Raw genomic sequence first — 14,548 nt, 5'->3', positions numbered from 1 at the left:
TTAGTATGCCAAGCAAAATGTTTAGCGGTATTTCATGTCTCTATGCTCTGAGTTCAAATTCCGCTGAGGTCAACTTTCGGGGTCAATAAATTAAGTACCTATTTCTTTATTACCCACAAGGGGCTAAACACAGAGGGGACAAACAAGGACAGACATAGGTATTAAGTTGATTACATCGACCCCAGTGCATAACTGGTACTTAATTTATCGACCCCAAAAGGATGAAAGGCAAAGTCGACCTCGTTGGAATTTGAACTCAGAACGTAGTGGCAGACGAAATACCTGTTTCTTTACTGTCCACAAGGGGCTAAACACAGAGGGGACAAACAAGGACAGACATGGGTATTAAGTTGATTACATCGACCCCAGTGTGTAACTGGTACTTAATTTATCGACCCCGAAAGGATGAAAGACAAAGTCGACCTCGTCGGAATTTGAACTCACAACATAATGCAGACGAAATACTGCTAAGCATTTCGCCCGGTGTGCTAACGTTTCTGCCAGCTCACCGCCTTAAATTAAGTATCAGTTATGTACTGGGGTCGATCTAATCGACTGCCCCTCCTCCCCTCATGAGTGATGGGGACCTTGGTGACAGAGTACATTGTTGTCATGAAGAATCCAATTCATCACACTCCACAGGTCCTTCCTCAAATACTTCCAAACATTGCAGTAGAACTCTTGATCAATGGTCAGACCTGGGGGCATCGCTTCCACACTTGGCCTATTCGCCAGATTTAGCACCTGCAGACTTTCATCTCTTCCCCAAGATGAAAATGTAGCTGAAAGGTTGCCATTTTAATACCCTTATCAAGATCCAGAGCGAATTGCAGGTCTCAACTCACTTACAGAAAGTGACTTCCAGGCCGGATTTCAAAAGTGACAGGAATGCTGGGACCAGTGTATTGCTGTACATACTCTTTTACTTGTTTCAGTCATTTGACTGCGGCCATGCTGGAGCACCGCCTTTAGTCGAGCAAATCGACCCTGGGACTTATTCTTTTGTAAGCCCAGTACTTATTCTATCGGTCTCTTTTGCCGAACCGCTAAGTGAAGGAGACATAAACACACCAGCATCGGTTGTCAAGCAATGCTAGGGGGACAAACACAGACACACAAACATATACATATATATACAACGGGCTTCTTTCAGTTTCCGTCTACCAAATCCACTCACAAGGCTTTGGTCGGCCCGAGGCTATAGTAGAAGACACTTGCCCAAGATGCCACGCAGTGGGACTGAACCCAGAACCATGTGGTTGGTAAACAAGCTACTTACCACACAGCCACTCTTGCGCCTATATATGGTGACTATTTCGAAGGAGATGATGTTAAAGCTTAGGTAAATAAGTTATTTTCCCTACAGCTTCCAAGAGTACAATTGTATTCGTCTTGGCTTAGGAAAAATGACTAAACTGTGGCTGTCAAACTCCCATTAAAAGGTGTTAGTAACTTCTAAGAATTTGAAATTTTAGAAATATTGCTTCATTTGTGTGTAATATCCATACTTAAAATTTCATCAACAGCAAAAATATATGAATTCTCATGAGGGTTATGGCCTCATTTATGCCCCAATCACTTTCAAAGAAATACTGTGTTACATCTGTCCTTCTGCATAGAATATAATTTCCAAATTTTATAAGATCCATTCAGTACTTTTGACCTAGTTTTGGATCATAAAAAATGACTAAAATTCGGGAGTTCATGCCCCCATTAGTTAAACATAACTAGTCCAGGAACTTTTAGATATCATCTCATGTGGTTCATTTTGTACAGAGACTGTGTCACCAATGTGGGAATACAAAGAAGATGAGGGCTTTCATCTCTATATATATAAAAGGCAGTTTGTCTGTCAGGTTGTACCCTTACCCTGACCATGGCTTTCAACTGATTCTGATGAAACTTGACACACACATAGCCCAATGTCATAATTCAAAACTAACGCAGTGAAAATTTTGAAAAGTTCCCCCAAACCAGAAAATGCACTTTGACTGTCATAGATTTTCTTCATGCATGCAAGGGAACGGTGCCTTGAATACCTTAATGCCTTTTAGGCTTCATTTTACAAAATAACGGTTCAATGAGTACAAAAAAGGGTAAAAAGGTAAAGGGCATTGCTTATCGACAAAGTTTCTTACATACCCGGGCAACGCCAGGCTATGCTGCTAGTACATGATAAGTCAGTTGGTGGCCAGAATGAATGAACTGCTGCCCTGATCCTAATGAAATTTGGAACACAAAATCCAAGCCTAGGGAGAAGGGTAATGCTGTATGTTCCATACAATTTCATGAATGGATGCTTATGATATTTGGAACTTCGATTCAAAACATAAGGGCGAGTATAATGCAGTACGTTTGGTTTGAATTTGAGGTGGCTTAAAGGGGGCAGAAAATTCCTAAATTTCATGAAAATTCCTAAATTTCCAATTTTGATGAAATTTCAACCATAGGTAATTGACACACATCAAGAAGTATTCCCCAACTTTCCACTTCCCATGAGGATTCTAACGCCCCCTATTGGGGGCATGAACTCCCAAATTTTAGTCGTTTTTTATGATCCAAAACTAGGTCAATGGTACTGAATGGATCTTTATAAAATTTGGAAATTATATTCTACTAGCAGCATAGCCCGGGTATGTAAGAGCCCCTAGTAGGCAACGACTAATCCCAATCTAGTTCTTTCCCTCTAGGGAACGAAGGCGCATGTGTAGGTTGCAATGTCTTCTCTTCATTCGAATACTTCTATGTATACGATGTTCCTAGCTCTCTCCCGACAGAAAATGTGTTGCATATAAAAAGCTTAGATTCTCGACCCCATGTCGAATTTATCGATTTTTTCAGAACTGGGGGAACTTTTCAAAATTTTCGCTGCGTTAGTTTTGAATTATGACATTGGGCTATATGTGTGTCAAGTTTCATCAGAATCGGTTGAAAGCCGTGGTCAGGGTGAGGGTACAATCTGACAGCCAAACTGCCGTTTATATATATAGAGATTCAGAAGGACAGATGTAATACAGTATGTCTTTGAAAGTGAGCGGGACATAAATGAGGCCAAAACCCTCATGAAAATTCATATATTTTTGCTGTTGATGAAATTTTAAGTATGGATATTACACACAAATGAAGCAATATTTCTAAAATTTCAAATTCTTAGAAGTTACTAACACCCCTTAATGGGGGTTTAACACCCACAGGTTTAGTCATTTTTCCTAAGCCAAGACGAATACAATTGTACTCTTGGAAGCTGTAGGGTCACCCAAGCATTATTTGTAATTCAGTGGTACAACAGTGTAAGACTTTGCTTTGAAATACACTTAGATTGTTATTTCTGCCATGTGGTGCATAAATTGTCAAGTAAAGGAGAGGCATCTTTGCCTCCACTGATTCAGCTGCAAAGTGCTGAGTAAAGTTATTTGGTTGCAGACCTCCTTTGAGTCATTTTATTATCAGAGAAAGTCCCCAGATGGTAACATTGATTTCAAGGTCTTCTCAGATAAGTGACTGGTTATTCAAAGAAATTTATAGATTGTAAATTTATTGTCCAGTTACCTATCGGCATAGTGATCATTGGCAAACTTCAAAGGTGACACTTTCATTTCCCCTTAGCCCTCATGTCACACACTTGTTAATGCTTATTTGAATTGAGTCACAGCCTTCCAATTGGCATACATCCGTAATGCATCTTACAGCTGTGCCCATCATCTGTATGGTGAGGAATACTATATTGGGGAGTGGTAACAACTAGGATAGGGTAGCTAACTGCTTATTGTGATCATTTGTCTTTTGGTTTCCTCTAGCTTTGCTCTCTTTTACAAACCCAGTGAATAAATATATACTCTTTTACTTGTTTCAGTCATTTAATCGAGCAACTCGACCCCGGGACTTATTCTTTTGTAAGCCCAGTACTTATTCTATCGGTCTCATTTGCCGAACCACTAAGTAACGGGGACATAAACACACCAGTATCGGTTGTCAAGCAATGCTAGGGGGAGAAATACACATGATAATATATATATATACATACATATGACGGGCTTCTTTCAGTTTCCGTCTACCAAATCCACTCACAAGGCTTTGGTCGGCCTGAGGCTATAGTAGAAGACACTTGCCCAAGGTGCCATGCAGTGGGACTGAACCCGGAACCATGTGGTTGGTAAACAAGCTACTTACCACACAGCCACTCCAAAGAAATTTGAACAATTGATATAAGACCCAAGTTAAAAAGATTTGAACAATTCAACTTCTCTGGTTGACTTTAAGATCCCTCTCCCAATAGGGGCCTTAATCCCCACATTTTAGAGCTCCATTTTTCAGGAGCAAAAACCTTTCAATAGGTTCCATAAGATTTGAATTTTGGAATCAGGACATAACGATGAGTAGCATGGGATAAATGTGTCTTGATTAGAATTTTTGTTAGGGTGTGTAAAGAGGGATAGAACCCTCATTAAAATTCTCCATCTGCAATTTTGATGAAATTCGAATCACAGGTGTTCCAGTTCATTAGAGAAAATCTAAAAGAAAAGTCTAATTCTTAAATTCCATGTGACATGGGCAACGCCGGGTATCTCTGCTAGTAAATTTATAAAGCTCAATGACATTATTAAACATTTCAGTTGTGCTAGTGATTTGAACACACAATTGCAGAATAACATAGGGATCTTTTCGGTTTGACCGGCAGTTTTTTAAAATAATTTCCACTTAACTAAACACTTTTAAACTTCGTATTCTGGTAGAATGTGTTTATAAAACATCTTTTTCTCTTGGCTTTATTGAGAAAATTCTATAGTTTGTAAGATATTTGTTGTTTTCTTTCTTCAATTTCAACCAATCAGTGACGTCTATTGAGGTAAAAAACATTCTGTGCTGTATGAATATGTCCATCGTTTAAGAAACAGATTGGGTTTATTTACATTTGTGAAGAAAAAAGATACCCTTCCCTCACAACAGATTGAAATGCAATAGATCGATACTAGGGTCACAATTATGGGTGACAATTTCATATGACACCGCTAGAAAAATCTGCCGTTCAAACCGAAAAGATCCCTAATATAGTTCTCTGTCTCTATATATTTTGCCATTCATGTTATTATCTTCCTTGGTGTAGATGTAAAACACAGAAAGCTGAAGAACATTAGGCATAATAATAATAACAACAACAATAATAATTTCAAATTTTCTTTTTAAAATTTAGTAACTGAAAATAACTTTATTTTTTTCTGCTTTTATTTAATTAAAAAAAAAACTTTTATTATTTTGTTGATTTTTTTTTTCAAATTTATTTTATATTTATTTATTTATTAATCAATCAATTTGTTAAATAATATTAATAATTATAGTAATAATAAAATAAATAAAGATAGGAATTTGTCAGAAAAGTTGTGATGTAGTCTTTTCTTTTTTTTTTACAATGTGCAAAAAGATGGCAGTGAAAATTAAAAAAAAAAAATCTGTTCCCTCAGTAGAATGAAATGTTATGATGTGGTGGTGTTCATGATGGTGAAGTGAAAATATTTCAGATGTTGGTGGTGCTGTTTAACCACAGGCCAAAAACTTAGTATACCTATTTCTAACAGGTATGCTTTTGTTTATAGACCCAGTAGACCTATAACCAATAATCTATATACACATTTCCAGCCATGACTATCCAGTTTATTCGTGGACTAGAATATCCCCAAATGAGTCTTTCATATTGTAAAGAAAATTTAGCTGCTATTTTTTGTAAGTATATTACCTTTGTTATCCAAAGGCATTTCCAGCCATGACTATCCAATCTTAAACTTAGTGTCTCCATGGACTAAAGTATCTCAAAATGAGTCCTTCATATCATAAAGAAAGTTTAGCTGCTATTTTCTGTAAGTATATTACCTTTGTTATCCAAAGGCATTTCCAGCCATGACTATCCAATCTTAAACTTAGTGTCTCCATGGACTAAAGTATCTCAAAATGAGTCCTTCATATCATAAAGAAAGTTTAGCTGCTATTTTTTGTAAGTATATTACCTTTGTTATCCAAAGGCATTTCCAGCCATGACTATCCAATCTTAAACTTAGTGTCTCCATGGACTAAAGTATCTCAAAATGAGTCCTTCATATCATAAAGAAAGTTTAGCTGCTATTTTCTGTAAGTATATTACCTTTGTTATCCAAAGGCATTTCCAGCCATGACTATCCAATCTTAAACTTAGTGTCTCCATGGACTAAAGTATCTCAAAATGAGTCCTTCATATCATAAAGAAAGTTTAGCTGCTATTTTTTGTAAGTATATTACCTTTGTTATCCAAAGGCATTTCCAGCCATGACTATCCAATCTTAAACTTAGTGTCTCCATGGACTAAAGTATCTCAAAATGAGTCCTTCATATCATAAAGAAAGTTTAGCTGCTATTTTCTGTAAGTATATTACCTTTGTTATCCAAAGGCATTTCCAGCCATGACTATCCAATCTTAAACTTAGTGTCTCCATGGACTAAAGTATCTCAAAATGAGTCCTTCATATCATAAAGAAAGTTTAGCTGCTATTTTCTGTAAGTATATTACCTTTGTTATCCAAAGGCATTTCCAGCCATGACTATCCAATCTTAAACTTAGTGTCTCCATGGACTAAAGTATCTCAAAATGAGTCATTCGTATCATAAAGCAAGTTTAGCTGCTATTTTCCATAAGTATATTGCCTCTTTCACACATTGTTATCCAAAGGCATTTCCAGCCATGACTATCCAATCTTAAACTTAGTGTTTTCATGGACTAGAATATCTCAACATGAGTCTTTCATGTTTTAAGGAAGGCTTGGTTGCTATTTTCAGCATATAGAGGGCTTTTCTGTTCATTAATCCAGTAGACTAATGACCAGAGGCATTTCCAACTATGACCATCCAATCTTATACTTAGTGTCTTCACAGACTAGAATTATCCCGAGATCATGTTTTAAGGAAGTTTTGGCTGTTATTTCTGGTATTTTCAGCGATGATCATCCTGCCCTTGAATGCAGTTTTTCACGGACGAGAACATCTTGTCTGACATTTCATGCTTTCAAGGAGGGTTTTGGCTGCTATTTCTAACATGTGAAGCAATCTCATGGAAGCTTTTCTCATTCTTGATGTTAACTTCAGGTTAAATCCAGATTGGGTAGATATTTGATTGAAGACATTCCAACTGTGACCAACCAACCTGTTTTTTTTTTTTTTTTAAGTATAATGCATTATGGATTATATTATTTCCAATGTGTTGTTCTCTTTTTTTTTTAACAGTGGTGCGTACATTTAAGATCTGGTTGCTATTTCTAGCAGGCTGAAAAACCATGTAGCAGTTCCTTTTATACAAATTTTGGGGTTTAGCTCCAGATCATTTTGGTTTGGCAGATCTATGATTGAAGATATTACAGTCATAACAGATCTGTCATTATATATGAAGGACTACCACTGGCCAATGTGGTCCTTCAAAAAAAAAAAAAAAAAAAAAAAAAAGGGTGTGTGTGTGATTTGAGGGACTTTGGCTGCTATTTCTAGCATGTGCCCTCACTGGCTCATTCAAATGTCGCTGGTTGTGATGGCGATGATGATGGAGGTGGATGACAATGCAGGCAAGGTAGCGTTGTTATTGATGATATTGATGTAATGGCTTTCATGGTGTTGTGATGGTGGAGGGAGTATTTCAGTTCGTCATTTAGCCCCAGGTCAGCCCTGGTCAAGAATACCAATGATCAAAGACATTCCAGTGTAGTGGTGGTACGGGGGTGTCCTCTTCCTTGCCAGGTAGCATGCATCAAGGACTACACCAGCTAATGTGTTGTCTGTCTTCTAGTGTACCACAAGAAAAATTTGGCTGCTATTTCTAGCATATTTCATGACCATGTAGAGGCTCCTTTCTTGTCGGCTCATGGATATGTTAGGGTTACCATTGTTGTTGCAGTTGTTTAGCCCCAGATCAACAGGAATCAAAGTTTGTTTCATCTATAACACCTAAGAGTACCAAGGATTATACTATTCCTGTGTCCCTTATTGAAGGTGATGGCAGGGTGATGCTATGTGCGGATAGATTTGGCTGCTATTTCTAGCTGGTTGAGAAACAACATACAGGGTTCTTTGTGTACATGTATGTATGTGTGTATGTATGTATGTATGTATGTATAATCATGTGTCTTGATGTGTATGTTTGTGCTGTCCACTTTTCTATGCTTGCATGTGTTGGACAGAATTTGTTGAGCTGGATGCCCTTCCTGTTGCCAACCCTCACCTGTTTTCCAAGCAAGGTAATATTTTCCTGTGGCCAGATATGTTTTCAACCTAGCATGGAAGACGGATATTAAATGGTGATGATGATACACACACACACACACACATATATATATAAAAGGCTTCTATCAGTTTCCTTCTACGAAATCCATTCACAAGGCTTTGGTCAATCTGAGGTTACAGTAGAAGACACTTTTCCAAGATGCCATGAAGTAGGATTGAACCTAGAACATCAGCGGTGGGAAAGTGCATACACATATAGTTACACATAGACATACATGGCGCCGTAGTTAAGACATTGGGTTAACAGCCTCACGACTATGCAGTTTCAGGTTCCATCCCAGGCTTAGCTGATATATTTGGAGTAAGTGTCTTTTTTTTTTATATTTAAATCATGTGCTTCAGGTTGACTAAAGTCCTCACTGAGTGGAATTAAGGGTTGATAGAAAGAAACTGGGTGGAAACCCGTTGGTCAACAGGAAGGGAAACCAGCTCTGGTTTTCAGATAATTAACTTAATATGTTATCTAATTTAACAACACTGGTGTCACCATGGCCACCAATGAGAGTGACTCTGAGGTGTTGTTGAAAGTATTTAGGGCCCAGGATCCGAGACTGAAGAGAACATCTTGCTACTTATTTAGGGTAACTTGGGAGTCTTGGTGGGAGGAGAAATCCTGGGTACTACCATTCCCCTCTCCTGATTAGGACCAAAAACAAAATAAATTAAAAAACAATTTAAATAAAAAAATAAAAAAGAAAATAAATATATTTTTAAATGGAAGAAAATGGGGGGAGGACCAAAACCCGTAGTTGTTCATTTATAGACCCGTCCAACCCATGGTAGCATTGAGAAACAGCTGTAGAACTGATGAAGTTAATGATGATGATGGTTATGATACTGATGATGATATATACAGAAAATGTATGAATGTGTATGAAAGAAAGATGTGCACATATTTAAAGTATATATATATGTGTGTGTGTGTGTATATGGGTATATATGTATGTATGAGTGTGTGTATATATATATATATATATATATGTCTATAAATATAGATATGTATTTATATATCTTTTCAATCATTTAGTCAGAAGGGAAGGTAGTACCCTATACCATGACCCTTTACAGGGTCTGCAAAGTGGGTGGGTGGGCGGAGGGTATCCTCAAACCGGGGGGGGGGGCCCTGGCACAAATGCCTACAACAGAGTGGACTCTACAAGAGGCACCCAGTCCAGGGTGTCAGATGGTGGTGGTAGTGATGGTGATGATGGTGGTGGTGGTGGTGTTATAATGAGCAATGGATGAAGCCTACCACAGAGGTGGACCTGGGCAAGATTTGAACAAAGAGCTGAAACAGATACAGCAAAGCATCATTTTATATATATATATAGGCGCAGGAGTGGCTGTGTGGTAAGTAGCTTGCTAACCAACCACATGGTTCCGGGTTCAGTCCCACTGCATGGCACCTTGGGCAAGTGTCTTCTACTATAGCCTCGGGTCGACCAATGCCTTGTTAGTGGATTTGGTAGACGGAAACTGAAAGAAGCCCGTTGTATATATGTATATATATATATATGCGTGTGTGTGTTTGTGTGTCTGTGTTTGTCCCCCTGGCATTGCTTGACAACTGATGCTGGTGTGTTTACGTCCCCGTCACTTAGCGGTTCAGTAAAACAGACCGATAGAATAAGTACTGGGCTTACAAAGAATAAGTCCCGGGGTCGATTTGCTCGACTAAAGGTGGTGCTCCAGCATGGCCGCAGTCAAATGACTGAAACAAGTAAAAAGAAAAAAAAAATATATACACACACACATATATATATACATACATATAAATATATACACACACACACATATAAGCACATGTGTATGTACATATGTATGTATGTACGTATGTGTATATATATATATATATATAAATAAGCATATGTGTATGGGCATGTGCCTAGAGTAGAAAATAATGTGTGTGTGATTGCGTGTGTGCAGGTATCTGTACTCCATGTCTGTGTCTGTGTGTCCGTCCCGTTGATTTGATCAAAGCCTTGCGTATCTATGCTATAAGGATGACATCTCTGTGTCTGTGTGTTCGTTCCGTCGACATAGCATCAACCTCGCTCTGTCTGTGTCTGTGTGTTCGATCTACCGATACTACTTCTGGGTTGGCGGCGAGCTGGCAGGATATGTTAGCACGCCGGGCAAAATGCGTAGCCGTATTTCGTCTGCTGTTACGTTCTGAGTTCAAATTCCGCCGAGGTCGACTTTGCCTTTCATCCTTTCGAGGGTCGATAAATTAAGTACCAGTTACCCACTGGGGTCGATATAATCGACTTAACCCCGTTTGTCTGTCCTTGTTTGTCCTCTCTGTGTTTAGCCCCTTGTGGGTAGTAAAGAAATAGGTATTTATTTTATCGGCCCTGAAAGGATCAAAGGCAAAGTCCACCTTGGTGGAATTTGAACCCAGAATTTAAAGATGGACGAAATGTCACTTAGCATTTTGCTTGGTGTGCTAACAACTCTGCCAGCTTGCTGCAGTATGCATGTATGCAACAGGAATGTGGTGTATACATGCAAACCACTGCAGCACATGTAAGAGCCAGGACACATATATTAGTGTGTTTATGTGTGCATGTGTTTATGGGTGCATGTGTAGCATGAATACCTATTTCTTTATTACCCACAAGGGGCTAAACATAGAGGGGACAAACAAAGACAGACATAGGTATTAAGTCGATTACATCGACCCCAGTGCGTAACTGGTACTCAATTTATCGACCCCGAAAGGATGAAAGGCAAAGTCGACCTTGACGGAATTTGAACTCAGAACGTAGCGGCAGACGAAATACCTATTTCTTTACTACCCACAAGGGGCTAAACATAGAGGGGACAAACAAGGACAGACATAGGTATTAAGTCGATTACATCGACCTCAGTGCGTAACTGGTACTTAATTTATCGACCCCGAAAGGATGAAAGGCAAAGTCGACCTCGGCGGAATTTGAACTCAGAACGTAACGACAGACGAAATACCTATTTCTTTACTACCCACAAGGGGCTAAACATAGAGGGGACAAACAAGGACAGACATAGGTATTAAGTCGATTACATCGACCCCAGTGCGTAACTGGTACTTAATTTATCGACCCCGAAAGGATGAAAGGTAAAGTCGACCTCGGCGGAATTTGAACTCAGAACGTAACGACAGTGTAGCATGAATACCACGGTCACTCTCCTAGTCTTTGACCAATTGCAGGCAGCGACTGTCCGAATGCAGTTGTACAGCCGTGTCTCCAGAGCAGTTATTCCACAAACAAGGTGTCCTGTATTTTTGCCTGCTTTGCTGCAGTGCACCGCAAGAGTTGCAGCCAAGATGCATATTTGTCAAAACAGGTGCAGAACACTGGTGTGCATCCGGGTCGTCTTGGAAATCCGATGTGCGTTTCCTCTCCTGATGGTGACGCCGCTCACCAGCTGGAATGTCTAAGTGCAGCTGCCTGTGAGTGCACAGTTCCTTCCTGGTCAAAAACCATTTGGTGCATGCTGTGCATTGAAACGCTTTTTCATCATTGCAACAGTTGTTATTGTTGTTGCTGTTACTGTTGTCGACATGGCAGTCTTTGGTGGTCGGGGTGTTGGGTATTTGGTCATGGAGACGGTGTAGTTCACAATGCCATCTACAGTTTCCTGTACGCTCTTCACTAGAGGCATCTGCTCTCGTACACTCATCTTCATCAATAGCAGCATCAGTAGCATTGGTCTCACGAAGGCAGCAGTTCATACGGTGCTGGAAGAGACCATTTTTGCAGAGCTTAGAATCTCCAGATTCCCTCCGACAACATCCATCTGCCCTGACACCATCTTCAGTCTTCTTGTCATTATCATCATTATCATCTTTGTAATTAGTGTTTTTGGCAGGAATATAAAAACAATTAATTTTATCATCGTCATCATTATTGTTGTTGTTGCTCTTGTTGTCGTTGTCCTTGCTGTCCTGCTGGACATCAAGATTGTTCTCATGTTTTACCTGGCACTCCAATGGCCTGTCATTGTCATTACCGGCGTCGCCCTTCTCCGTCTGTGCGTCCATGTGCGACAGCCGGCACATGATGTAGGAGAGAACATGAACGAAATAGCGGCCACAGAATTCACATCGATACTTCGTCTGAGCGTCATGATGCTGTTCCACATGCTGCAGAAAGAGGCACGTGATGCTAAAAGTCTGACGACACACGTGACAGAGGTGATGCTGCTTCTTGCTGGCAAACAAACTTGTGTACAACCAGAGGGTGTCATCGCTCGAGTGCACCCGACCGCAGTAGATGCATTCATCGCCCGTCTTTCGACGCTGTCTAACACAGCCCTCAGCATTTTGGAGTTGCTCGGTTTTGTAATTGGCTTCATTATTGGTCGATTCCTTTGGCTGTTCAGTTTCCATGGTGATGTCTATTGTCTGAGGATCATCGTTAACATTTGCAGCAGAAGTCAGCTCCATCGTTTGGCCCTTGTCGCAGTCGCTGTTGCGGAAATATCCGCTGTGGTTTGGCTTTAAGTCCAGTTCGCTCCTCCTTCTCCTTCTCCTTGATTGTCGTCGTACCTGTGGTGCAGAGCCCTTGGAGCTGTTTGTTACAGATCGCTGGGGCACGTCGAGAGCACCTGTGAGAACAGCTCGTAATATAGAGTGACCACTGGCCCGAGAACTACCAGTGTTGACAGACGACTTTGTGGTGTCTTGTGATACATGCTTGATTACAGGTGTGTTCTTGTTTCCTGTGAGAGGCACAGAAGCAACAGACAGATGCCGAGATGAAGGTAAAGGGGGGTTTGACGAGGTTTTCGAGTGACAAAACCTGTCTGCTTCAGGACTGTACTTGCCGGTCAACACAGCACGCAATAAGCGTGAGTTGGAGTTTTTGGGGCCAATTTCATGCGTCTTCTCCTTAATAGCCTTATTAGTGTCGACAGCAATGAGAGCTGCACGCAGTAATTGTGAATGTTTGCTGTGATAGTTTAAGGAATCAGCCCTTTCAGAACTGTCCAATGCTGCTCTCAGTATTTCGGAATTTGTCTGTCTTGTGATGGGTTTTGAAACTGGTGTTTTCCTCAAGTCATCTGCAGCTGTAAGAGCTGCTAACAAGAGCTGTGAAGAGTGTTTTGTGTTGCCAGATGGCTTACAGGATTTTTCTGATGCTGACGGTGTTGCGTTTGGCATTTTACAAGCATCCGTCTGTTTGTTCTGATCCTGCTCCTGCTCTTTGGTCAATGGGTCCTGGCCGCTTGAGTGATTATTTGCGACAGGGTCACACAAATCTGTTGTCATACCATTCATCTTCTCGAATTCAGGGACTGGCACCAACCCTAAACTTGGTTTATGCAAAGACATTGGCGCAGAAGTCAAAGCTTCCCGAAGTATCTGAGATTTTGTAGCTGGACTGTTATTAGTATAACCCGTATTCTTCTTCCAAGGTGGTCTTGAAGGGGAAGAATTCCTTGCCGAACCTAATTTAGAGTCACAACTGGCTTTTACATCTGACTTGGGCCCCTTGATTGTGGATTGCAATATATATTCTCTTTGGCATTCGCTAAAGTTTTCAGGGAGATTTTCCTGTAATGTCAAACAAGATGAAACCCCATCACCATTAATGTAATTGTCATCATCCTTTATGGAATCAGAGACTGAATTTTCCAGTGACTCACCTGAAGAATTGTCTGTGATTATTTGATTGTCAAAGTTAGAATTAGATCCTTCATCTTTCTCAAGATTTTGCTTTGTTATGTTTTCCACCTTCTGCTTTTTACACACCAAGTGTTCAAGAAGTGATGGTGAAGAATCCATAGAAAAAGTAGGGTCGGAATTTTCAAGCCTGCTTTTGCAATGATCCAGGAACTTGCGCTTTTTGGCAACAGAAATGCCAGACGGCCTTGAGGGACTCTTTGATCGAGTGAGCAGTTTCTTTCGGAAGTGCATACGCTTCATCTTGGGGCCAATTTTAACAACGTTCTTTTCATTTTGTGGAATAACTTCTTCTTCTTTACTGAGTTGTCTTTCTACAGACACAGCAACACAATCTGTAGACGTTCCACTCTGTTCTGTATTTCCAATGCTGACAAGGTTCTTTGTGTTGTGGGGATCAAATTCTTCCTTACAAAGTCGTCTTTCTTCAGAGATGTCGATACAAACTACTGAGTTTCTATCAAGTTTATGACTGACTTGAGTAACATTGGGAAGGGATTCGACAGCACAAGTTGGGTTCTGCTTGTGCTCAAGACTAGACTGATCAATACCAAATGTGGTACTTTCTGTTTTGATCTTCTGATCAAA

At 40.0% G+C, this 14,548-nt stretch overlaps 1 protein-coding gene across 3 annotated transcripts in view; it reads right to left on the bottom strand.

The window, feature by feature from the left end:
• Nucleotides 1–459: 459 nt before the first annotated feature.
• Nucleotides 460–14,548, bottom strand: part of LOC118768461 — a 15,971-nt gene continuing 1,882 nt past the window's right edge. Inside the window, exons 1-2 of one of the 3 annotated variants that reach the window (XM_036515019.1) lie at nt 11,443–14,548; nt 460–507 (exon numbers count right to left, since the gene is read on the bottom strand). The exon at nt 11,443–14,548 is cut by the window's right edge and continues 1,882 nt beyond it. In XM_036515019.1, coding sequence (XP_036370912.1) covers nt 11,462–14,548 — 3,087 coding nt within the window. In that variant the 3' untranslated portion in view covers nt 460–507; nt 11,443–11,461. Of the gene's footprint in view, nt 508–10,661; nt 10,898–11,442 lie in introns of those variants that run through there. The other 2 variants (XM_036515018.1, XM_036515020.1) reach the window with 2 other exon arrangements.

The sequence above is a fragment of the Octopus sinensis genome, linkage group LG29, assembly GCF_006345805.1.
Source record: "Octopus sinensis linkage group LG29, ASM634580v1, whole genome shotgun sequence".
NCBI lineage: Eukaryota > Metazoa > Mollusca > Cephalopoda > Octopoda > Octopodidae > Octopus > Octopus sinensis.
The sequence above is the reverse complement of the archived record's forward strand: the minus strand, read 5'-3'. Positions and strand labels throughout refer to the sequence as shown.